A 23,818-nucleotide genomic window follows, 5' to 3' on the forward strand; every position below is an offset into this window, starting at 1 on the left:
GGAATTCTCATGAGCTGCTCTGATCCAGAACCACAGACCCACCTGTCCCATAGGAATCATTTTGATGGATCACAACTCTCCCTTGGGCTGGAGCAGCTGCAGGTGGTGGAAGGAAGGGCATGGAATTGGATTTTGCTGCTGGAGAAAGTCCCAGGATCCAACTGTCCCTCCAGGCCAGTGACTCGTGTTCTCCATGGACATCCTTCCTTGTGATAGTGGGGAGGCCCTGACACGAATTCCCAGGGAAGCTGTGGCTGCCCCTGGATCCCTGGAAGTGCCCAAGGCCAGGCTGGACAAGGCTTGGAGCAGCCTGGGATAGCAGAAGGTGTTGGGGTTGGAGCAGGATTGGCTTTTCCCACCCAAACCTGTGACTCGATGATTTCCCACGATTTGAGCCAGATAACAACATCCTGTTGTACCCCACAGCATCACCAGGGAGAGGACAGAAGTCATCCTTCAGGGGACATCCAGCCTGGATCCCAATGATCCCACAGCAGTCTGGGAGGAGTTTGAGTTCAAGTGCAAGCCCGGGGACTTGAGGAGGAGGCCGTGCCTCATCTCCCCCTACCATTATCGCCTCGACTGGCTCATGTGGTTTGCTGCCTTCCAGGTAGGTGCCTCTGGAAGCTTGGGCCTTCCTCGACCAGGAAAAAACCAATTACATGGATTTACTGCGTGTTGGGAGCACGGGGGAGTGTTGGAAGCTGTGGCTGAGTTAATTACATTTATTAAAAAAAAAAAAAGCAAGAACAAAGGTTGTGTTCCTAAAGGACTGTGCTACTGTAATGAAACTCTTGGCAATTTTATGTGGGGTTTTTTTTTAGGGTTTCTTAGCAATATCAAGAATCCCTGTTGGGGACACTCCTGGGGACAGCAGCTCCCATTCCCACACGTGGACATTGGTCCCTTCAAATATTTTCCCCACGTGATATCAGCAAACAAGTGACAGCCAGAAATTAAATAAGGGGGGAGGAACTTGAACGTTAATTCTTGTTTAGCTCATTTTGCAAATCTTACCCACATGACATGGGCTGGGTTTTCCAAAACTGACTGGCAGCAAACCCATCTCAGAGTATCCCAGGCTTTTCCCTTTGTCCCTGCATCCTCTCCTGGAATATCTTCCTTCCCTCTGCCCCAAACTCCTGGGTTTGCTTTCCCCGTGGTATTTTCATTTCGGTGCCTTTGGGATTCCTGGGCCGTGACATCAGGTTTGATATTTACCCCGCTGGTTTGTGTGTGCTGGAATTTCATTTAATCTGCATTAGGGCTGCTTATCCCTCAGGAAAACCACAGCCAAGGGCTGAACTCCAGCCAGGAGCAGTGCCTGGAATTAGGGGAAGGTGCAGGGGGTGGATGGAGCCGGGGGTGAAGTTTTGGGTGGGGGAAAATCAGCTCCCCCAGGCAAAGGTTTGTGTCTGAGGTGTGGAAAAGGCTCTGCCCAGGGCAGAAATGTCCTGAAGGTTTAAAACAAAAGGGATCTGAGGTTTAAAGGATGGGACACTGGTGCTGCTGGGCAGGGCAGAGTGTGGGCTGTGCCGAGGGATGCTGGAGCCAGGTGCTGGTGTAGCTGGGAGGAGGAAGAGGAAATAACTCAGCCTCTTTGCATCCCTGTTGTTAAATTCAATCTCAGTAGTGTTTAATTCATTATTTGTAGTGTTTAATCCATTATTTTTAGTGTTTAATTCATTATTATTAGTGTTTATTTTATTATTTTTAGTGTTTGATCCATTATTTTTAGTGTTTAGTTCTCTAAAAGCTTCTCCCAAGTTCTGGTGCTCCTTCCCAGCCATCCCACCTCAGCATTCCCACATCCCCCCTGCCCCGAGGGCTTTCCATGGCCCCCCAGCACCCACAGAAATCCCCACGGGGCAATTCCACATCCTGCTGAGATCATCTGTTAACAAAAGGGGGAAAAAAAAGACCCTCTGGAAAGTGGGAATGGGGTAACTCGTGTGGGAATGGGGGTAACTTGTGTGAAAAGAAGTGGGAATGGGGTAACTCTTGTGAGAATGGGGTAACTCTTGTGGAAAACAGTGGGAATGGAGTAATTCTTGTGGGAACGAGGATAACTTTTGTAGGAATGGGGATAACTCTTGTAGGAATGGGGATAACTTGTGTTGGAAACAGTGGGAATGGGGTAACTTGTGGAAAAAAGTGGGAATGGGGTAACTCTTGTGGGAATGGGGATAACTCGTGTAGAAAAACGTGGGAATGGGGTAACTCTTGTGGGAATGAGGATAACTCTTGTGGAAAACAGTGGGAAGCGAGTTGCCCGGGCACGGCGGTGATCGTGGGATGCTCAGGCATGTAAATACCTGCTTAAGCACGGAAATAAATCCCGTTTGGAATGGCCCCCGCTCCGCTGGAGCACGGAGAGCTCCAGATCTGCTGCCAGCCGCCTCCCTGGGCTGCCTGTCCTGCACTGCCGGAGAAATCCCGGGCTGGTGTTGAGTCCCCCAGGGCAGCAGAAAGGACGAGAAGCAGGAGCTGGAAGCCCAGGAGGAGCTCCCGAAGGCAGAGGAGTTGTGCAAAAGCCGTGTGGGAGTTTACAGCCTCCATAAACCCGGGCGAGTCCAGCCTCCGGATTAGATTTCATTTGTTTCCAGAAGTTCTGGGATGTTTCTCTGGCGCTCCAGGGCTGAGTCTGCGTTTCCCTGGCGGTGGCCAGGTACGGAGCTGACATTCCCAGCTCTGACAGGCTGTGGAAAAGCCCCGGACCTGGGGGAAGGATATTTCCCATCCCTTCGTGCCGCTCCTGACAGGCTCCTCTTTGCACCTCATCAGCACTTGACAAACGACCCCGGCATTCCCGAGGAACTTTCCCCCCTGGACTGGCTGCAGGATTCGCTGGGAAGCTGCCTCCAAACTGGCCTTGGACAGGGATCCAGGGACAGCCACAGCTTCGCTGGGAATTCTCTTCCAGCCCCTCCCCACCCGCAGAGAAGGGAGGAAAGAACGGCTGAAATGGCAGAATGTGATTTAATCCCACAAAATTGAGGTTAAGCATTAGGAATAACTTTTTTCCCCCCCTTGACACTTGCGTGTGTTAGTGCAGAAACATCCTGGTTTTACAGGAGCAGGTGACAAATTGTTAAAGGCTTATTTGTGCTCCAGCTACTGCTGCCAACCCTCCTGTAATGATTTGACTTCTGGTTTATGGTGGAATTTCAGGAATAGCCCAACACTGAGCCTGGCTGGCACAAAAATCATCCCATGATGGATTCAGCATCGCTGATCAATAACGAGCAGAAAACAAAATGCTACTCATACTTTTGGGGCTTTGAGTTGGTCAGTTCTGCTGGTGCTGGGATGTCTTGGATTCTACAAAAGTTGGATGTTTATTGCCCCAAAGGTTTGTTGGAAAAGGAAAAATCAAAGGGAAAGGCCTTTCCCTTCCTTATTGTGGCCTGAAGAGTGTTTATTCTGTTTGGGGACTGCATGGCCAACACAAAGGCACCCTCTTATTATCGAATAATAACTGCTCCAAAATATCAAAATATTGCTGTCCTCAGATTGTATTTAAAGCCCAGTGTTTGTTGGATCATTCCTTGAAGCTGCTCCAAAAGTCTCTGGATGTAAAACTGGCCGTGGAGCAGAGTTTGGGATGCTCTGGGATGCAGTGTGTGTTTTCCAGAGATGAGGTTACTGATGAAAAACCTTCAGCTGTTTTCCAAAGAGCAGAGAGAGCCTCCAGCAGCAGGGTTGGTGCTCTGAGGGTCTGCCCTGGGTGGGATGGAAAATTCAGGTTCTGCATGAGCTGAGGAGAAGTAACCCCATTTATAGAGAAGGCAGGTTCATATTTTTGTCAAATATTTGATTCGAGCCTGCTGTTATCTCAGCCTTGCAGCCAGAAGGTGCTCGGAGGGAAAATCTGCCCGGAGGAGGAGGAGGTGTGAGTGTCGTAATCAACCCTCAGCCTTGTGCTCCCTGTCCCCAGCTCAGCCTTTTCCATTTCCTTCCTTCCCCCTCAGCTCACTCCCATTTTCCATTGCTGTGTTCTGGTCCATGTGCAGAGGGAAGGGTTTGTTTCCTCCTTTTCCCTGGGATTCTTGTCTCCCTGCAGCCATGCAGAATTCCAAGCTGGCTCACAGGCAGCCTCACCTCCTGCAGGAACAGGGCCAGGGAAGTGCCCGGAATGCCAGAGCAGCCCGATATCCTATCGTGCCCTGGGCTGGATAAACACACAGGGAGACCTTGTCGGTGCAGGGAATGATTCCTGTCCCGTGGCCACCGTGTGTTCCAGAGCCCACTCTGCAACAAAGGGACTTTTCTTCCCCGAGCCAGAGGTGATACGGGAGCTGTGCCAGGTGTGGCTTTTCCCTGGATAGGTGGGATGGAGGAGCTGATTCCCAAAGTCTTGCTCTGCTGTCTCATGCAGCCTTTTATTCCTGCCTCCTTCAGGGAGCAGCTGCTTTCCCAAGGATTTTCTAGTGGGATGGATTGAGGGATGGCTTTTAGTGAGTAAACTGCACATTGGGCTGGATGCATGGCTTTTGGGGAAACTCATAGAAAAAAAATGGGATGAAATTAGGAAAAAATTCTTCCCTGTGAGGGTGGGGAGGGGCTGGAATAGAATTCCCAGGAGGGGCTGTGGCTGCCCCTCGCTCCCTGGAAGTGTCTAAGGCCTGGTTGGATGGGCTTGGAGCACCCTGGGATAGTGGGAGGTGTCCCTGCCCTTGGCACTGGATGGGTTTTAGGGTCCCTTGGAATCCAGAGCATTCCATGATTCCATGTGGTTATTGGAGATAACAGAAGGGACCTTCCTTGGGCAGCAGGATGGTAACGAGATGGTGAGCTGGAATTACATCAAACAACCAGGGGTGGCATTAACTGTGGCCTTCTTTCTGTGGGACAGGGATTATTGCTCCTGATAGCTCCAGCTCCCCAAACAGCAACGCTGAAGGTGCTGAACTGTGGATATGGGCTGAGAATGCCCGGGATGGTGGAATTCCACCATGGAATTCCCATGTTACATCCCCCATGGACACAAAACCAGCCCCTCACACCAGAATAGGGGAAATGGAACCTGCCCTGCCCCTCTGGCAGCCACTGACTGTGACCTGAAACCGCTCAGGGCTCCCAACCACGTGAAATAATAACCCCGGGCTCCCGTGCCAAGTTTCCAGCTGTTCCCACATGTGCATCTCGTCCTGACCTCCTCCTGCGCCCGTGCCAGCCCTGAGATTCCATAAAACACCACACTAATCCCCAGTCCTTTTTCATTAAATGACCAATTAAAGCTCAAGGAAAAACCTCCTTATTATTATTATTTCAGTTGGGAGCGTGTTCCCCGTAGCACCAGGGGGTTTCTGGGGGTTTTTTTTTGGGATGATAACGTTCCCTTGACTTTGTTATCGGCAGAGTTTTGTTGCTACTGTGGCTGCTTTGCACTCCTCGCTGGTGCCTGACTTAGCAGAGCTTTGGGTTTCAGTTCTGTGCAGTAATTAAATTCTCCTGGACACGAGTGAATGTGTTCAAGGTGAGAACACTGTGTTTATTCCCTGGAAAAGTGTTGGAGTGGGGAGGTCAGGGAGTGCCAACAGCTGCAGGGAGGTGGTGGGGCAGCACTGCTGGGGAGGTGATGCTCAGCTCCTCACGTGTGGCTGGGAGAAGGAGCAAATCCCCTTCCCAAAGTGGAATTTGGGGTGAGAGTGGCATGGGAAGATGGGGGGAAGTGTCTGCCTGAGCTCTGCATGATGCTGAAACCCATCAGGAATTCAAAGCTTGGAGGGGTCTTAGCAAAGAAAGCGCCCGAAGTTCTTTGTTGGTCCCCTCTGTTGTACCTGGAGTAGGATTTTTGGAGGTTCTGGGTGCTGGTCCCAGCTGCAGGGGCTGCTGAGGATGATCTGGCTGGATTGCTGCCCCTGGCATTCCCGTGGATCTGCACGGAGTGTCCGTGAACACAGAAAGGCTTCAGGGCTGTGGTGCTGTGGGAGCGCTCAGCTCTGCTGCCTTTGGGCTGGCAGCGGGGTTTTTGTGTGTTTAGCTCCCTGAGCTGCTTTCTTTGCTAAAACAGAAGGAAAACTCCCAAAAGATGGCCAAGGGAAGTGTATTCCTCCCCAGGGGAGGGGTGCAGCTCCTCAGGCAGGGCTGGACAGTGACGGTGCTCCCTGCAGTGCCTGCGCAGCCGCAGGTTCCCCAGAAATCCCAGGATGGAAAATCCCAGGATGGATGCGGCCCCGGCTCTGGGTGGCCTGGGGAGAGCTCTGGCCCCAGGGGAGGGCAGGAGCAGCTGTGGGACTTGTGGTCCATGGCTGGATGGAGCTGGAGCAGCCCAGGGATCCATCGCTCTGCAGGATCAGTCCCGGCTGCTTCTGGTGCTCACTGAAGATCCAAACCCTAAAACTGACCCCAGAACTGCCCACCTCCCAGCAATGTCAGCATCCTTCCTGGATTCTTTTTTCTCCTCTAATTAATCCCCTGGATGGTTCAGGCCCTGTGCTGCACACTCAGATCCCTCCATCCCAACCGTGCCCGGAGCTGGATCCCGCTGGATCCACGGACAGAGGAACCCCTTGGAGTGATGCTTCCCTGGGTGCAGCCCAGATCTCCTGGACTCTTTTTTCCCCCCTTTTCCACGGTATCACTTTCCAGAGTAATGAGTTAAGCAGGGTCGTTAGCACAGCCCTCGGTGCGGGGAGGGGGGCGGGGGCTGCACCGCCTGGAAATTTCTCACCGCAGACTTCACTGGGGCCAGACATGTTGTAAATTTTACAAGAAAAACACTTTACAGACCAGAAGTCCAACTCTGGTGTGCACGGAGCTGCTAATTAACAATTTGGAGACCACGGGAGCTGGGGAGCCGATCCCACCTTCCTGGAGCCTCCCGCTTCTCAGTGAGGCTTGGAAGGTTTGGGGGCCTCCATGGAGCTCAGGGATTCCTGTTCCCATTCTCCTGGTGCTTCCCAGCTTTCACACAGGAGCTCCCAAATCTCCCAGGCTCTCCTGGAAATGATGTTGGACATCATCCAGGGCACTGGGATGTCCAGGCAGGATGCTGAAGGTGCTGCTTGTGATGTTTGATCCCTGAGCTGCTGTGGCACCTTTTGGGAGATCCTCTCTCCCAGCCAGGGGTTCCACCTTGGCACCCACCTTCCCAAATCCCAGCCTGAGCACCTCCAGCACCCCCAGGCTGTTGGGGGACACGGAGACTCGGAGTGAGTGAGCCATGGGGACAGTGCCAGCTCGTCCTGGGAGCTGGGTGAGGTTTGTGTGGCACATCCCACGCGGTGCCAGGCTCCCAGGGCTCGCCGTGTCCCGGTGGCCTCGGTGCCAGCAGGTGGCACCGGGAAGGGGCTGCTGGAGCATCCCTGCCTCCATCATCCATCCCCGACGGATGAGAGCAGATGGAAGGAGCAGGGAGGAAGCGGGAGGGGGAGAAGCATCACTCTGAAAAGCTTTCTTGGCTGAAATAATTGTGGTTTTCCTCTAAATGGCGATGAGCTGGGGTCAGAAACCCTGCGAGGCAGAGCTGCCCTGGATGGGCCGTGGTGTTTTCCATGGTTTCGCTCCCGTTTCCCTTGGTGACGGGAATAACAAAGCGGGCCATGAGGGGAGCTCTGCGGAGCAGCTTTGCCTCGGGGCTGTGTTCTGCTGAGAGCCCTGCAGGTACAGCTCCCGGGTTTCCCTTTCCCACAGTGTCCCCTACTGCTTGCACTCAAAAATCCGCTGCTGGGAAAAGCAGGAGAAGGAGAAATCCCGGCCGAGCCCAAGGCACAGAAATGGGGGAAATGCTCGGAGAGAGCCTGAGCAAGAGCAAAGAGCAGGATTCCTGCGGGGAGGGAAATCACAGAATCAGGGAGTATCTCAAACTGGAAGGGATCCACAAGGATCGTCCAGTCCAAATCCCTGCCGCCTCAGGATTACTGAAATTCAGCCTCTGCCGCTGTGCTGCTCCAGCAGTGGGTCCATGAGGAAGGAATTTAGGGAGGATGGATCACACGGCAGAAAATGGAGACAGGAACTGGGAATAGAGAAGCCACTTTCTTCTGTTTTCCTTTGGATAACACAAGGGAACCAACCCAAACCCTTTTCCCAGGGGGAAGCAGTCTGGATTAAAAGGATGGATGGGTTATCCATAAAAAATGTGCTGTTATGGTTCCCCTGTGGGGTTTGCTAAATAAATGATTTAAATCAAATATCTGGGGGCAGAATTGGCAGATGAGGCAAACCCAGGGAAGCTCTCCCTGCTCCCTGAGGCCGCCACTCTCTGTCTGGACCTCAAGGATCCCATGGGACATGTGCTGAAACACTGGGAAATTCACCATTTTCCACCCAAATCCACTGAAATCTCTCCCCAAGGACAGAAATCTTCAATCCCAGTAACACTCCAGCAAAAGCCCAGCAGTTCCTAACATTTCCATTCCCTCTTCCTTTCCCCAAGACCTATGAGCAGAACGAATGGATCATCCACCTGGCTGGGAAGCTGCTGGCCCAGGAAAAGGAGACTTTGTCCCTGCTGGCCACCAACCCCTTCGCAGGCAGAGACCCTCCAAGGTAAGCCTGGAGTTCTCCTGAGGGAGCTGGAAGCTCCACCTCGTTCCCACCCTGGCCGTGCACAGGAGGTTCCTGCTGGGCTTTGTGTTTGGTGGGACACAGGTGGGATTTAGGGTGGCTTTGATGGACACCAAAGTGCTGCCAGCACCTTGATTCCCCCCTGGAGGGGCCACAGGGAGCCTTGGGATGAGCCCATTCCCAGCAGATCCATGAAGGGCTCGCTGTTGCTGCTCCTGGCCAGGGATGGTCCCTCCTGCTGTGCTTTCCTGCCCCTCAGCTTTGGGGTTTTTTCTCTTTGTGAGCTCAGGTCAAACCCCACCACTTCCATGGACCTCCTGAGGTGTTTCAAAGACAAAACAGCCCTGCAGGAATGATTGAGTTTGTGGACACTCGTCTTGGACTTGTTTGTGTTTTCAAGGAAGAGACAAAGCCAACATCAGCCAGGGAAAGGCACAGAGGAAAACTCCGAGGTTTTATACAAAAGGAATTTTGTCCCAAAAGCGCCTGTTTTGTTGATGGAGTTATTTTTAGCTGAGAAAACATATTTTTTGGGGCATTTTGGATCAACTCAAGTCATGTTATGCTCCTGCTAATGTTTTCCATTTGGGGCTCTGAGGATGCACTGCAAACAGGGATGCAGGTCCAGAGCTCTGCGTGGAATGAAATTCCCCTCACATCCTGCTGATGTTTTCCAGCTTTAGGGCACTGCATCCCCCAAACCTTCTGAGGAGAGACTCCTTCTCCAGCTGAGGCACAGAAAACTTCCCACTTTTACCAAAATGTTTCCTCTGAGGTGCTTTGTAAAGCCCAAGATGGTAAAAATACCCAAATCCTGGAATGGTTTGGGTTGGGAGGGACCTTAAAGCCCATCCAGTTCCAACCCCAACACCTCCCACTGTCCCAGGCTGCTCCAAACCCCATCCAACCTGGCCTTGGACACTTCCAGGGATCCAGGGGCAGCTACAGCTTCCCTGGGAATCTGTGCCAGGGCCTGCCCACCCTCCCAGCCAGGAATTCCTTCCCAATATCCCATAACCCTGCTCTCTGTGGCCCGATGCCCTTGGCAGGGGGTGGAACTGGATGATTTTTAACCTCCCCTCCATCCCAAACCATCCCTGATCCTGTAATTCCATGATCCTGGACTTCCATCCAGGTTGAGGTGAAAGTTTGCTGCCAACCTCAGGGATCCCTTCATTCCCACCACAGTAGCTGGGTGGAAAAAAACTCCTAATTTTCCTACCATTATTCTCCCCTTCCCTCCACTCTAAAGGGAATTTTGAGACTTAATTATTTTCATTCCCTGCTAGACTAAATAATTAGGGGAAGGGGCTGTTTTCCATAAGAACCTTGCGCTCCATCCTCCACGGAGTTTGTTCTGTTAATGGAAACTCTACACCTTAAATAGCCAAGGGACTTTCAGAATGAGTTAATGCCTTCGAAATGAAATTTCAGAGACCAAAGTTTGGAGGGTCCTTTACAACTCAAGAAATTATAGTATTTTTTCAAGTGTGATAAACTTCAAATGAGAAACAGGTGACTGATTAAAAATGAGGGCATTGTTGAGGGCCCAGCCTGGCTGAGTGCGAAGCTCAGACCTCGAGGCCGGTGATGTTTGGGGAATGTGGATTTCCCAAATATTCTGGGGCAGTGGACAGTTCTTAAAAGCCCAGCCCTCATAAATCTGAACAGGAGGGCTCAGGCTGAAACATTAAGAAGTGTTGAACACACCATGGAAAAGGCTGCAACAATCAAAGGAAACAAAAATCACATTTAGCCTGCAGGAGGGGGAGAAAAAAAAAAAAAAACCAAGTTTTTGGGTCTGTTTGGTGTCTCTGATATTAAATCACAGTCACTTGAGGATTTTTATTCCAATTACAGTAGCACTTTGTTGGGAAAGCCCCACCATGGGTGTGAAGAGCTGGATTTGTAGTGGTGCTGGTTGTGAGGGAGCTGGTGCTTTGGAAAATGGGGGAATGTGGCATTTGGGATTCTCTCTGACTGGATTTGATTTGATTTCCCATTTAAAAGGGACTGGATTTGATGCCTGGGATCTGTGGATCCCAAGCCATGGGAAGAGCTCGGTCATGTTTGCACTTTGTAGAAGCCAAATTTGGGCTTGGCCCCTCCCCAGAGGGATCCAGGTGACTCTGGAGCAGTGCTGAGAGCAGGCAGGGGGTGGGAATTCCTGAAAAATCCAGGCATCACTGGGATGAGGTGGAAATTAACCTCTCAGATATTCCCAGAATTAAATTCCACAGTCCTGAAGGGAAGTTTCAGGGGTTTTCTTTGGGGAAAATCAGCCTCAGTATTTCAGGGAAGCTCATCCCAAGCTGGCAGGATTTCCCCCAGGCTGGGATCTCTCTTCCTTGGCAGGGTAAATTCCAGTCTTGAATCCATCTGGATCCAGGTTTTTTTTCTCCCCCCAGTTTGCTTTGCCCTTGGTGTTATCCCACCCTTTCCAACCCATCCAGAGAGGAAAAACCAGAGAGGAAAATCCCACTGTGGCACTTCCCAAGGGGATTTCGAGGATCAGCTGCCCCTGGGATGCTGCAGCTCTGTGGGACCAGACCTTGCAGGAGCCTCAGAATCAGCAGCACTAAAAAACAACCCCAAAACTTCCCCCATTCCCTAAATTTAGGACAAGATGAATTAATTCATGCTCCCTTCCACCAGCAGGGTGCTGGAGCAATGTCACCCCGATGAATTTGCACTTCCCACCACCTGATTTACAACAGAGCAGGGAACCTGGAGGTAAAACACCCCCCAAAAAATCCCCAACAACCCAAAACAAAACATTGCAAAGCGTGTTTTGCTCGCTTGCTTGCTTTCTGCCGTCCCTCTCCCACCCCTCCTTGCCTTGTCAGGCCATTAATTCTTACAGAAACCACCCCTGGGTTTTTTTTTTCCCCCCTGGAACCCCTCAGCTGTTGCAGGGAGACAGCTGCACCCTCTGGAACTAATTACAGCTGTCTAGGAGATTTAGGTCTCCGTCCCAACAACTCCAATATCGCTGCTAATTTTTAACACGTCCAGTTGGGAGATGTCAGGAGGGGCTGATATACGAGCGGCTCCCGAAAGCGCGGCGGGGCAGCTGCTGCCGGGCATCTGCTGAGGGCAAAATATTGATTTAAAAAATCATGCTGGCTATTTTTAGCCTTTTGGGCCTCCCCCCGAGGCCAGGGCCTCGCCCAGTCCGGTGGGGATGGCCAGAAGGGTCCTTGGGGTGGCTCAGTCCTCCCTCCTTGGTGCCGTCGCTCTCCTGGCACCGCTGTCGGATCAGAAGTTGCCCAAAGGATGATTTTGTCCCCTTTTCCTCACAGCAGAGAGGGTTTGCCATCTCCTGGAATTGTCCTGGAATGCCATCCAGTCCCACCCTTGCCATGGCCAGGGACATCCTCCACTAGACCCCATCCAAGCTGGCCTTGGACACTTCAGGATGGAGCAGCCACAGCTTCCCTGGGAATCTGTGCCAGGCCCTGCCCACCCTCCCAGCCAGGAATTCCTTCCCAATATCCCATCGAAATCCTTCGGTTTACACCCAGTTTTTAATGGGAGCTGGTGCCAGTTCCTTCCCAGGGAGCCAGGAGGAGCTGCCAGCTTGTGTTTGCTCAGGAAATCCCGGGAAGCTGCTGGAGACTGGGATCACCCTTCCCAACCTTTCCACAACTCCTCTGCCCCACAAGCCTTTCTCATCCTTCTGTGAGTACCTGGGACATCCCAGTGGGGTCAGGCAGCTCCTTCCCAACCTTCCTGAAGCTGTTGCTGTTCCTCCAGAGCAGGGATCAGGGAATCTCCTGCATCAGGGAGGCTCCAAGATCTGTGGATCCCTTCCAGCTGCCAGGAGATCTTTGTGGATCCCCAAAACTGCACAAACTCTGTGAGCCCTGCAAGGATGGACTTGGGGGCATCAGTTTGTAGCTCCTTCCCTCCCTGAATCCCAGGAAGAGGGAGCAGGACCAGCACTGGAGGAGCTGGAAAACCCCGTAATTCCAGGTTTGAGGCACCCAGGCAGGTTATAAACACCGGCAGAGCTTGTAAACTCTGTGAGCCCTGAAATGAAGGGCTCCAGTGGGTATTAAACGCTGCAGCTTTTACACCCTGAGCCTGGCAAGGAAATATTCCCTCCTGGGTTCCAGGTTTTCCACCTTTCTCCCATTTATTTTGGGAATAGATGGAGATGGGTCCAGCTTGGGAGGTGCTCTGCAGCCACTTAGTGAAGGAAAAACCCCAGATAATCCGAGTGGCAGGTGGAGGGATGCTTAGAGCAGGACACTGCCATAAAATCAGCCTCTGAAGCTTTTCTGTGAGGTGGATCTGGGATTGGAGGTGGATCTGTTTTGGGAATTCCAGAGAGCAGTCAGGCAGCACGGCTTGGAAATCTCCAGTCATCCTGGAGTGGCTACCTGGACCCTCAGGGATTGTTCAGTAACACTCCAGTTATGGACAGGAATTTTGTGCTCCTGCAAAGGAAACCCTGTGGGAACAACACTTCAGCCCCTGTTCGGCTTTTCCCAGCCTCAGAAAGCAGGGAAAAGAGGGAATGCAGGAATGGCCTGGAGTGAAGGCAGCAGCTGCAGGGGGTGAGGTGCAGGTTTGTGCTCCCCAAATTCCACTCAGGGCCCCTTTTCCCATTTATCTTCCTTCATCCTCAGAGGAGGGGGAAGAGTGGAGGTCATTGAATTGTGGAATCATGGAACGGTTTGGGATGGAAGGGACCTCCAAGGCCAGTCCAACCCAGCCTGGGACAATTCCAGGGATCCAGGGGCAGCCACAGCTCCCCTGGAAAACGTGATGGGTGTGATGAACACAGAATCCCAGGATCACTGAGGCTGGAAAAGGCCTTTAATTCCAGCAAGTCCCACCTGTGCCAAATCCCCATCCCAGAGCCCTGAGTGCCACATCCAGTCCTTCCTTGGACACCTCCAGGGATGGAGACTCCAAACCTCCGCAGGCATCCCGTATTCCCATGGTTTTGTAGAAGAAGCCTTGTGCTCTCCTGGGACTGGGTGCAGCTTTCTCCAAGCCCTTCACTCTGCCCCGCTCCCCGAAGCCGAGCGCTGATGGCAAATCCGTGGGAGCCATCCCTGATTATTTTAGCAGCAGGAAGGACCTTCCCGGCCGCTCCAGGGATCCCCCAGCTGCGGTGCCCTGCTCAGTAGCAGGGTCTGTATTTTCCTAGTGGAGCAGAGCAGGTTTAAATGAGCACTGACATGACTTTGACAGTTTTATTTTGTGGGTATTTTATGGACTCGCCCGGCGACGCCGGCGATGCTCCCGGTGAAGGCGGCGCGGGCGGCGCGGGCGCCGCTCCGGCCCTTGTCAGCATGTCCTACATCAAGGGGGACAAACCCCCGGATCCAGCGGCATGGGCAGCTCCCAGAGTGTTTCCTGACACTGATGAATGGTTCTTTCTGCACTGCTTTCAAACCTCCTTTGCCGTCAGCTCCCGGAGCAGCCGGAAAACAGATGCGCTCAGAGCCGCGCTAACGGGGCTGGGGCAGGGGGTGCTGCGGGAGTCAGGCTCCCTGCTCCAGAATATCCCAGGCAGAAATGCTCCAGGATGGCTCTGAGCAAGGAAAAAACCTTATTATTCCTGCATTACTGTTATTGTTATTGTTGTTGTTGTTGTTGTTGTTGTTGTTATTATTATTATTATTACTATTCTTTCATGCTTGGCTGTGGAAAGGTGTGTGGAGTGCTCAGGGCAGGGGGTGGGAAAGCTGCTCTGCTCATGCGTCATTCCCGAGGCACAGCTGGATGCCAGCATTCCTAAATGGCATCAGGAGGAGCCTGGGAGCTTCCCAAAGCCTTCCCAGTGTGGCTGCTGCTGTGGGAGCTTCCCAAGGATGGATGGATGGATGGATGGATGATGGATGGATGATGGATGATGGATGATGGGTGGATGATGGATGGATGGATGGATGGATGATGGATGATGGATGGATGGATGATGGATGATGGATGGATGGATGGATGATGGATGGATGATGGGTGGATGGATGATGGATGATGGATGGATGGATGATGGATGGATGGATGGATGGATGGATGGATGGACGATGGATGATGGATGGATGGATGGATGGATGGATGGAATCCATGGATGGATGGATGGATGATGGATGATGGATGGATGGATGATGGATGATGGATGGATGGATGGATGATGGATGATGGATGGATGATGGGTGGATGGATGATGGATGATGGATGGATGGATGATGGATGGATGGATGGATGGATGGACGATGGATGATGGATGGATGATGGATGGATGGAATCCATGGATGGATGGATGGATGGATGGATGGATGGATGGATGGATGATGGATGGATGATGGATGGATGATGGATGATGGATGGATGGATGATGGATGGATGGATGGATGGATGGACGATGGATGATGGATGGATGGATGGATGGATGGATGGATGGATGGAATCCATGGATGGATGGATGGATGGATGGGTGAGTGGATGGATGATGGATGGATGGATGGATGGATGGATGGATGGATGGATGGATGGATGGATGGAATCCATGGATGGATGGATGGATGGATGGATGATGGATGGATGATGGATGGATGGATGGATGGATGGATGGATGGAATCCATGGATGGATGGATGGATGGATGGATGGATGGATGGATGATGGATGGATGGATGGATGGATGATGGATGATGGATGGATGATGGATGGATGGATGGATGGATGGATGGATGGATGATGGATGGATGATGGATGGATGATGGATGGATGATGGATGGATGGATGGATGGATGGATGATGGATGATGGATGATGGGTGGATGGATGGATGGATGGATGGATGGATGGATGGATGGATGATGGATGGATGGATGGATGATGGATGGATGGATGGATGATGGATGGATGATGGATGATGGATGGATGGATGGATGGATGGATGATGGATGGATGATGGATGGATGGATGATGGATGGATGATGGATGGATGGATGGATGGATGATGGATGATGGATGGATGATGGATGGATGATGGATGGATGGATGGATGGATGGATGATGGATGGATGGATGGATGGATGGATGGATGATGGATGGATGGATGGATGGATGGATGGATGGATGGATGGAATCCATGGATGGATGGATGGATGGATGGATGGATGATGGATGATGGATGGATGGATGGATGGATGGATGGATGGAATCCATGGATGGATGGATGGAGTTAGTATTGGGATGTAGAGCCTCAAGCTGATTTCTCCATCCAGAACAGCTCCAAAACACCAATCCCAAGGGAATAAAAACATGGCCCAAGCCTCTTCCCAGAAGTCTGGCCAAGCCCTGAGCTCCTGTTCTGTCTCCCACAGGTGGATCCGGGGGGAACACTTCAAGTACAAGTTCAGCCAGCCCGGGGGAAAGCACGCCAGCGACGGGAAGTGGTGGATCCGGAAAAGGATCGGCCCCTATTTCCCTCCTGTCAACCTGCAGGGCCTGAGGAAGTTCTTTGAGGACAGGAATTGGCCTTATCCCGTGCAGGACTGAGGGAAGAGGATGGCCAGGACAAGAGGGACCAGCTGGGAAGAGGGAGGATGGGCAGCTCCCTTCCCAACATCTCCCACCTCTCTATTTTTTACACCTATCCTTGTTCACACCTATTTTCCAAAAGATTCCCAGCCAATTTTCCCACTTGCTTTGTGAGCTGCTTTTTCTCACCTCAGTGACTGACTTCTTTTTCCAGGCTGCTCCATTGGGGAATTCCTCTGGATCTGGGAAAAACGCAAGCAAATAACCATGATTGGTTTGGGGAGAGGTGTTGGCATTACCAAAAGCGGCTGAATGTGGGTTTGAAAGAAAAACAGGGAAAACAAACCAGGAGGGATCTCCGGGGTTGTGTGGGCTGTGGGTGCAGGCACAGGAATGCTCTTTTCCATGCTTTTTCCCACCTTTTTGACCACATGTACCAAATGGGCAGCACTGGGAGCTGGTGTTCCTGGAAAGGGATTAAAGGAAACAATTCTTGAACAACCAGCAGGAGTTTCACCGGGTTTTGATTTTCCCTGGAAGCGCTAAAAACGGGGGAAAAAGGAGCTCCTGGTGTGGCTCACCAGGGACGAGGCAGCTCCCGTGGGAATGGGGTGGCAGGTGAGGAATGAGGTGAGTCCTGGCATTTATTTGTGTTTTGGGGAGAATCTGGTGTCGTGTCCAAATGCCTGATCCCCATCCCGGGGATCCAGGGCTGTGAGAGGAGAATCCTCCCTCCCCTCCTCCCTCCCGTGGGTTCCAGGGTGCCTTTGCATGGTCTCAGTGGATTTTCCTTCCAAGCTGCTCCTTCTCCAGTGGCTCCAGCCCTGGCTGGGTGACAGGTGACGGGTGATGGGTGACAGGTGACACCCCCAGGCACCCCCACGGACGCCCCATGGCCTCCCCCCACCCCAATTTAATTAATTTCTTTTGCTTTCCAACCTCTGGGTCAGGGATAATGGATCCCAGACCAGCATTCCCATTCCTGTTTGCTGCTTGTTAAGTCTTTTTTTTCCCCTTTTTTTTCCTTTTCAATCCAAGCTCCCCGCTCTGCTCCGGAGCAGTGCCCGGAAGATAAAACCCATCCAAAGGGGCAGGAGCAGATTCCATTGGGAACATTTCCCTGGGACAAGAATTTATAAAAGAAAAGGAGCAATTATCCCAAGGTGGGAGGAAATCAGAACCACGTTGTGTTATCTGTTCACTGGGAAGGGTTTGTGGAGAGTTTTTATCCCGAGTTCAGCACTGGAAGGAAAACGCTGCGGCGTTCCTGAGTCAGCACCGGGAATCCGTGGGGAGGAAAACTCCATCTGGGGGCTGCTCCTGCCAGTTCTGGTGTCTCTGAGGTCCCACCACCTCCTGCAGAAGTTGTGGAGCGCAGGGTGTGGGTCCCTCAGTGGGCTGAGCCCCCGGGATATCGCCCCTCTCCAGGCTGGGTTTTCCCAGCTCATCCCAATCCAGAGCCTGATCTCATCCCACTCCCTCCTCCTGTTTCTCTGTCAGCTCCAAGGAAATTCCAGAGCTGAGCCAGGCAGGACGTGGCCAGGTGGTCACTCCATGTCCATCCTGAGCAGCTCCGGCTCCACCATGGCTGGAGACATCTCAGGGGCATTCCTGGATCAAAATTAATCAAAATTAATCCATTTTTATTTTTTGATTTGCTTTTCCTACATGGAAGTTATTGACCCTCGAGGTACCCCAGGTATTCACACTTGGTATAAACGAGATAGAAGTGACTTTTTCCCCTTTTTTCCCAAGATTCCAGCCTTTTGGAATCATGAGGTCCCCTCACAAGCCCAGCTGGGTTTGCATTTCTGCCGGCTGTGGCGAGGTCGGATCCAGCTCATCCCAGCTGCTTTTCCCCCCACCAAAAAAATGGAATTCTCCCTTTTTTATTTTGATCCCACATCTAAGTCTGTTCCTGAGGGGAGCAGAAAGGGAATGTGAACAGAGAGAGGGGTTTTAGCTCATCCCTTGGACGTAGGCAATGAGGAAATGATCCCTGCTTGTGTAATTTGGGAAGGGACAATCCCATGGCAAGGGGATGGGGCTGTGGGAGGCTGGATTGGGCCTTCCAGACATTCCCAGAGGGGCTGGAAAGGACCTGAAATCTCATCCCATCCCACCCCTGCCATGTGCAGGGACACCTCCCACTATCCCAGGAGCTCCATCCTGGCCTTGGACACTTCCAGGGATCCAGGGGCAGCCACAGCTTCTCTGGGAATCTGTGCCAAGACCTCCCTGGATCCACCCAGGTCCCATCTTCAAACATTCCTCTAAAAACATGGATTTGGCACATTTGGGAATGTGGTCCCTGTGGAGGTTTCGGTGCTGAGGAGCTGCTGGAGATGAGTTTGTGTCCATGCAGGAGTCCACAGGAATTATCCCCACCAACACAGAGAATTCCTCATTCCTGGATCTTTTATAAATCAGAATCATTGATTTTAAAGCAGCCAAACTCCAGGCTGGGAATTCCCATAGGAAATACCTGCAGCCATATCCATTCCCTGCTCCCAGCTGCTTGGAAAAGCTGGCTTTGCTTTAACACATATGAAAGGGAAAAACTTCTTTTTTTTTCCCCCCTTCCTGGTAGATTAAGTTTGGCCAAACAATTCCGTGTGAACTGCTGGGCAGGAGGCACAAACCTGTAGGCGAAATTATCCAGCTGCTCCAAGTTTAGAGCAGCATGGGATGAATTCCAGGATCGTATATTAGTTTCCATTTAATCTGATTATTCCAGGCTGGAGTTCCTGGAGGGTCTTCAGGTTATTGTCAGTCAAAAGAATCTTTAAAAGCTTCCATTTGCACTCGGCTTTTCCCATTCCAAGTCTATTTTCATTATGGATCGATTTTGATTTTAATGAAAAAATGATTCTCCCAACTCCCTGGGTCCCCCCCTCCCCCAGTTTGGGTTAAAAGTGAAGCCACAACGGGGTCTTGCCACTCAAAATCCCATTTTCCAGCTTTCCTCAGGGTGTTGCTTGGTTGAAGGAGCTTGGGCAGACAACGAGGGGCGGATAATTTGGGAAGGCACCTTCTCTGCTCTGCCTGGGGCCCATCTCCTCATCGCCAGCCCCTTCCTCACTGGGAAAACATTTCAGTGCCTCCAATCCCAGGGGGATTTCCAGCTCCAGAGTCTGAGCCCAAAGCAGGATTCATGGATGTTAAAAGCCCCTTCCTGCTCTGTCACTTCAGAGGCTCCTTTCCATCACCTCCTCTTGGCACAGGATATTCCAGGGATGTGCCTGCCGGAGCCTTCCAGCTGCCACCGTGATCCCAGTGGTGGGACACTGGGAATGCCCATGGGAACATCCACGTCCTGGTTCCTCACCACAGCCCCAAATCCTCAATTTGTTCACATTTTCCAGGTGAGGAGGAAGAAGCTGAGCTCTGGAATTGTCCCTGTGTGAGCTCTGTCCCAGCCGGACACCGTGCGCGGCCCTGCCGGTGCCATCAGGGTGTCCACCCTGCTCTGCCTCTTTATCGGGGTTACGTGGGATTTGGGGAAAAAATCCTTCCCTGGAAGGGTGGGCAGGACCTGGCACAGATTCCCAGAGAAGCTGGGGCTGTCCCTGGATCCCTGGAAGTGTCCCAGGCCAGGTTGGATCAGCCTGGGATAGTGGAGAGTGTTGGGATTGGAGCTGGATGAGCTTTAAGTGCCCTTCCCACCCAAACCATTCCAGTGAGCTGGTGCTCAGGACAAACTCCTGCCCCATTTTCCCATGGATTCTGCCCCATTTTTCCACGGATTTTTCCCCATTTCCCCACTGATTCTGCCCCATTTTTCCACGGATTTTTCCCCATTTTCCCACAGATTTTTCCCCATTTCCCCACTGATTCTGCCCCATTTTTCCACGGATTTTTCCCCATTTTCCCACAGATTTTTCCCCATTTTCCTACTGATTCTGCCCCGTTTTTCCACTGATTCTGCCCCATTTCCCCACTGATTTTGCCCCGTTTTTCCATGGATTCTGCCCCATTTTCCCACTGATTCTGCCCCGTTTTCCCATGGATTTTGCCGTGCCCATCCCCACGGTGCCCCTGTTTCCCGTTGCTGGATCCCGCTCCCTCCGCAGCAGCAGCTCCGGGCAGGATCGCACAGGGCTGAGCTTTTCCCAGCGTGTGCCGGGTGCTGGGACAATTCCACTGAAATCACAGCACCTGCAAGTGGTTACTTAGAATAATAAATAAGTGATAGATTATCAAATAAAGCCTTGGCTTCGCATGAGGTCATGGCTGCCCCGTGTCCCGCGTCTCCCAGGGTTCGGGAGCGGCTTTCCTGCCGCTCCTGGGCTAAATCCCTCTTGTATCAGGCAATAAAAAACTTGTCAGGATTAAAGAATCAATTAGGAATTAGCCAAAGGGGCAAAGCGTAACCCAAACACGCTGATAAAATCCAGTAGGTGATTATAGGAACGGGTTTGATTTCATTGGGCTTTGGGAAGGAATAATTGCTCGTTACAGAGCACGGAACAAGCCGGATTTGGGTGTTTTTCCGACTTTATGGAAGAGGAAATTCTGGTGTTTGCTGACAAATGTGGGGACACGCCAGGGTTTAGGGCTGAGGGGGAAGCTTGGGGTCCTGAATTTGAGAAGCATCATTCTCTGCTGGGAAAAATGGTCTTGGAAGGCTTTTCAAGGCCGGGTTGGATGGGGCTTGGAGCAGCCTGGGATGGTGGGAGGTGTCCCTGTGGCAGGGAGTGGAAGGGGATGGGTTTTAAGGTCCTTCCCAACCCAAACCATTCTGGGATTCTGGGATATTCCGTGACTGGGATGCAGCAGGATGGGCAGGGATGTGCCACAGCTCTGCCACAAGCACAGGAAAACAGAACAAGGAATAAAAGGCTGGGTTTAGCTGGAAAACTCCTGGGAAAGCTGATTTTCACAGCTGATGATGGCAGGGAGGGGATGGAGCACTCCCAGGATGGCGCAGGAGCCACGAGGAGTTGGATTTCAAGGGAAAAGAACCCAATCCTGGCTCAGGGGCTCCGTGCCACTAATCCCTGTTTATTCCCTGTCTGGCCAAGCCTCCCACGCTCCCAAAGCTTTTGTTCATTTAGGAGATCCAGGGAAAGAAGATCCCCCATGGCCGCGGTGCCAGCGCATCCCGGGAATGTCGGTGTCCGCCTCATCCCAGCCTCCTCCAGCACAACTCCATCCTCCCACAGCAGCTCCAGGCTCGGCCTTTTCGGGATCATTTCAGCCACGGGGCAGCCCTGCTGCTCTCAGCATGGATAAAGGATTTTCAGGGAAAAAAACATTTAAGGAAGCGGCATCACATCGGGATTGGAGTTGGATCCGCTGGAACAAGGTGGGATCAGGATTTGCCATCCTGTGTGACCCCAGGTGCTGCCCCAGGGCTGGAGCAGTTAATTGGCTCCTTAATCCTCATCTCCTGGGCCAAATTCCAGAGCCAGCTGCTCCCATGGAGTGGGATCTGAGCAGGAAGGTGGGGTCAACACCCCAGGTTGTACATCCAGGTCTGCTCCCAGTAAAGTGTGGAGAGAGGGAAAATAACTAGAATCGTTAGACTCATCATTGATAATTAGTTATTAATAATTAATAGATTGGAATCCCGAGATGCTCAGGCAGATGTTGTTTGGAAACAAAAGCCCCAGTCCCTAAAGTTTGGTGGAATATTTTCATGTGGTGGAATTTTTTCATATGGTGGAATTTTTTCATGTCTTTGCCCCTGGAGTAGAACACAGAGGCCAAGAACCGGCACCAGACAGGCCAGAATTTGAGTCAGAAGACAAATCCTGGGGCTTCTCCCTGTCTCCAGGAGAGCCTTCACTTTCCTGGGAATGACCCACCACACGGCCAACCCTTCCCTTGACCCCACGCTGCCCATCCACACCGGACTGTCACAGCCGAGCTTTCCCTGCGTGTCCCTGGTGCCCGCCCTGGAGCATCCCTCCCTCTCTCCCTGCCATTCCCAGGGATTTCTGTGCCTTTGTGGCCATCCAGCTGCTGCAGCTGTGGCCCGGAGCTGCCATCTGCCCGCCGGGAGCAGCTGCGGGCGCCTGGTACCCCGGCACCCGCGCGCTCATTCATCACCGGCCACCGAGGCTTGGCAGGGAAAAAGGAGGATGGGAGCCACAGGAGGAAAATCTCCCAAAGCCCCGGGCACAGCGGGGTTGGATCCGCAGCATCCGAGGAGGAGGAAGGGCAGGATGTGCCCGTGGGATGGAGCGGTGGGAGCAGGGAAATGATCCAGACCCCAAGGGGTGGGCGCAGGGTGAGGCAGGAGCGTCCCTTCCCAAGGGCTGAGTGTTGAAATCAGCAGTGGGTTTTGTTGGGAAGGTGGTGGAGGGGCCTTTCTTGGTGTCCTCATGGAGAGAGGCCTTTCCCAGGCCCCAGACCCAGCAGGGATGATCCCTGGGGATCCAGCTGAGGGTGTTCCATGATCCTGGAACGCTGTGTGTGACCTGTGGCAGGGGACAGCGAGCGCTGAGTGGAGCCTTTGGGGAGTTTGGGGGTGCCCAACTCTGCCCTGAGTACCTGAGATTCTGACCCCTGTCCCCCCCAGTCCCACCACGGGCACTGCAGGAGCACGGAAAAGGAACTGGGAGCGAGGACTGGGAGCGAGGACTGGAGCAAGGACTGGGAGCGAGGACTGGGAGAGGGAACTGGGAACGAGGACTGGGAGTGAGGACTGGGAGAGGGAACTGGGAATGAGGACTGGGAATGAGGACTGGGAGAGGGAACTGGGAGAGAGAACATGGAGCAAGGACTCACAGAGCTCGGAGCAGGGACTTGGAGCAAGAGTTGCCAGGGTGGGCAGCTCAGCCTGACCACCACAGCGTGTCCCACCTTGGCCAGGACACCCAGCAGGTCCCACCTTGGCCAGGACACCCAGCAGAGCTGACCCTGCCCCTGCTCTCTCCTCCGGCCCCCGCAGCAGGGCGGCAACCGGGCGAGAGGAGCAGGAGGTGCCAGCCCAACACCTGCAGGTCCCTGTGTCCCCCAGCAGAGCTGTCACACGGGATGACACGAGGTGACAGCGTGGGGACGCGGGGCGCAGCGACACCGCGGCTTCCCTCTTCCCTGTGCTGGGAACAAGAAATAATTCCTCGCCCATCGGCCGGGGCTGCTCTGAACGGGCCGTGTCGGGGCAAAAGGGCTGCGAGGGAAGCGCACAATGGCAGGATTAACACCTTGCTCGCTGGGCAGGGAGGAGATCGCCGCGTTTCGGGCTCTCCAGGGCATCGCTCGCAAATTCCCGAATGAAGCAGGATCCCGCTCCCTGCACCTGTGTCCTCAGATATTCCCATTCATCCTGGAGAGGAGGCCAACACTCGGCCGGGGCTGCGCAGCTGCGGCAGCATTATTCCCCCTCGCCGGATTTGCATATCAATGAGCCCCTGATTAATATTTAAAGAGCCAGCTGTCCGAGCCACCTAGGGAAGAAAAAAAGCTCTGTGAGGTTTTTATTGGGTTTTTTTTTAGGGTTTTTTTTTCGGGGATAACACTCACTGCCCTTTATGGAGTGCGCTTCATTTTTTACCCCCCTCTATTCTTTTAGTTGAAATTAAGGAGAAGAGGAGAAAAAAAAAAAAAGAAAAAAGAGAAAAAAACTCAGGGAAAAAATATGAAGGAGTTGTCAGTGAAGGAGTTGTGCTGCTCTCAATGCTCCTCAGTCCTTTTGTGCGCGGGCGCAGCTGCAGGTTTGGAGGGGCAGGAGCCCATGGGAACTGGGTTTGGGAGCCCGAGGAAACCGGGAAGAGATGGAATGGGATGGGATGGGATGGATTTCCACCCCCGCAGCTCCCGGCACGGAGCATCCCCAGGGAGATGCTGCTGGTG

The 23,818-nt window shown here is 52.7% G+C and overlaps 1 protein-coding gene across 1 annotated transcript in view; it reads left to right on the forward strand.

The window, feature by feature from the left end:
* LMF1 (lipase maturation factor 1) overlaps positions 1-16,504 on the forward strand; it is a 133,017-nt gene extending 116,513 nt beyond the window's left edge. Inside the window, exons 7-9 of the mRNA XM_088064362.1 lie at positions 427-610; positions 8,384-8,496; positions 15,859-16,504. Coding sequence (XP_087920488.1) covers positions 427-610; positions 8,384-8,496; positions 15,859-16,033 — 472 coding nt within the window. The 3' untranslated portion in view covers positions 16,034-16,504. The remainder of the gene's footprint in view (positions 1-426; positions 611-8,383; positions 8,497-15,858) is intronic.
* The last annotated feature ends 7,314 nt before the right edge of the window (positions 16,505-23,818 follow it).

This window comes from Pseudopodoces humilis, chromosome 18 (assembly GCF_049639895.1).
Source record: "Pseudopodoces humilis isolate 2021_Gansu_Grassland_sample_001 chromosome 18, ASM4963989v1, whole genome shotgun sequence".
Classification (NCBI taxonomy): domain Eukaryota; kingdom Metazoa; phylum Chordata; class Aves; order Passeriformes; family Paridae; genus Pseudopodoces; species Pseudopodoces humilis.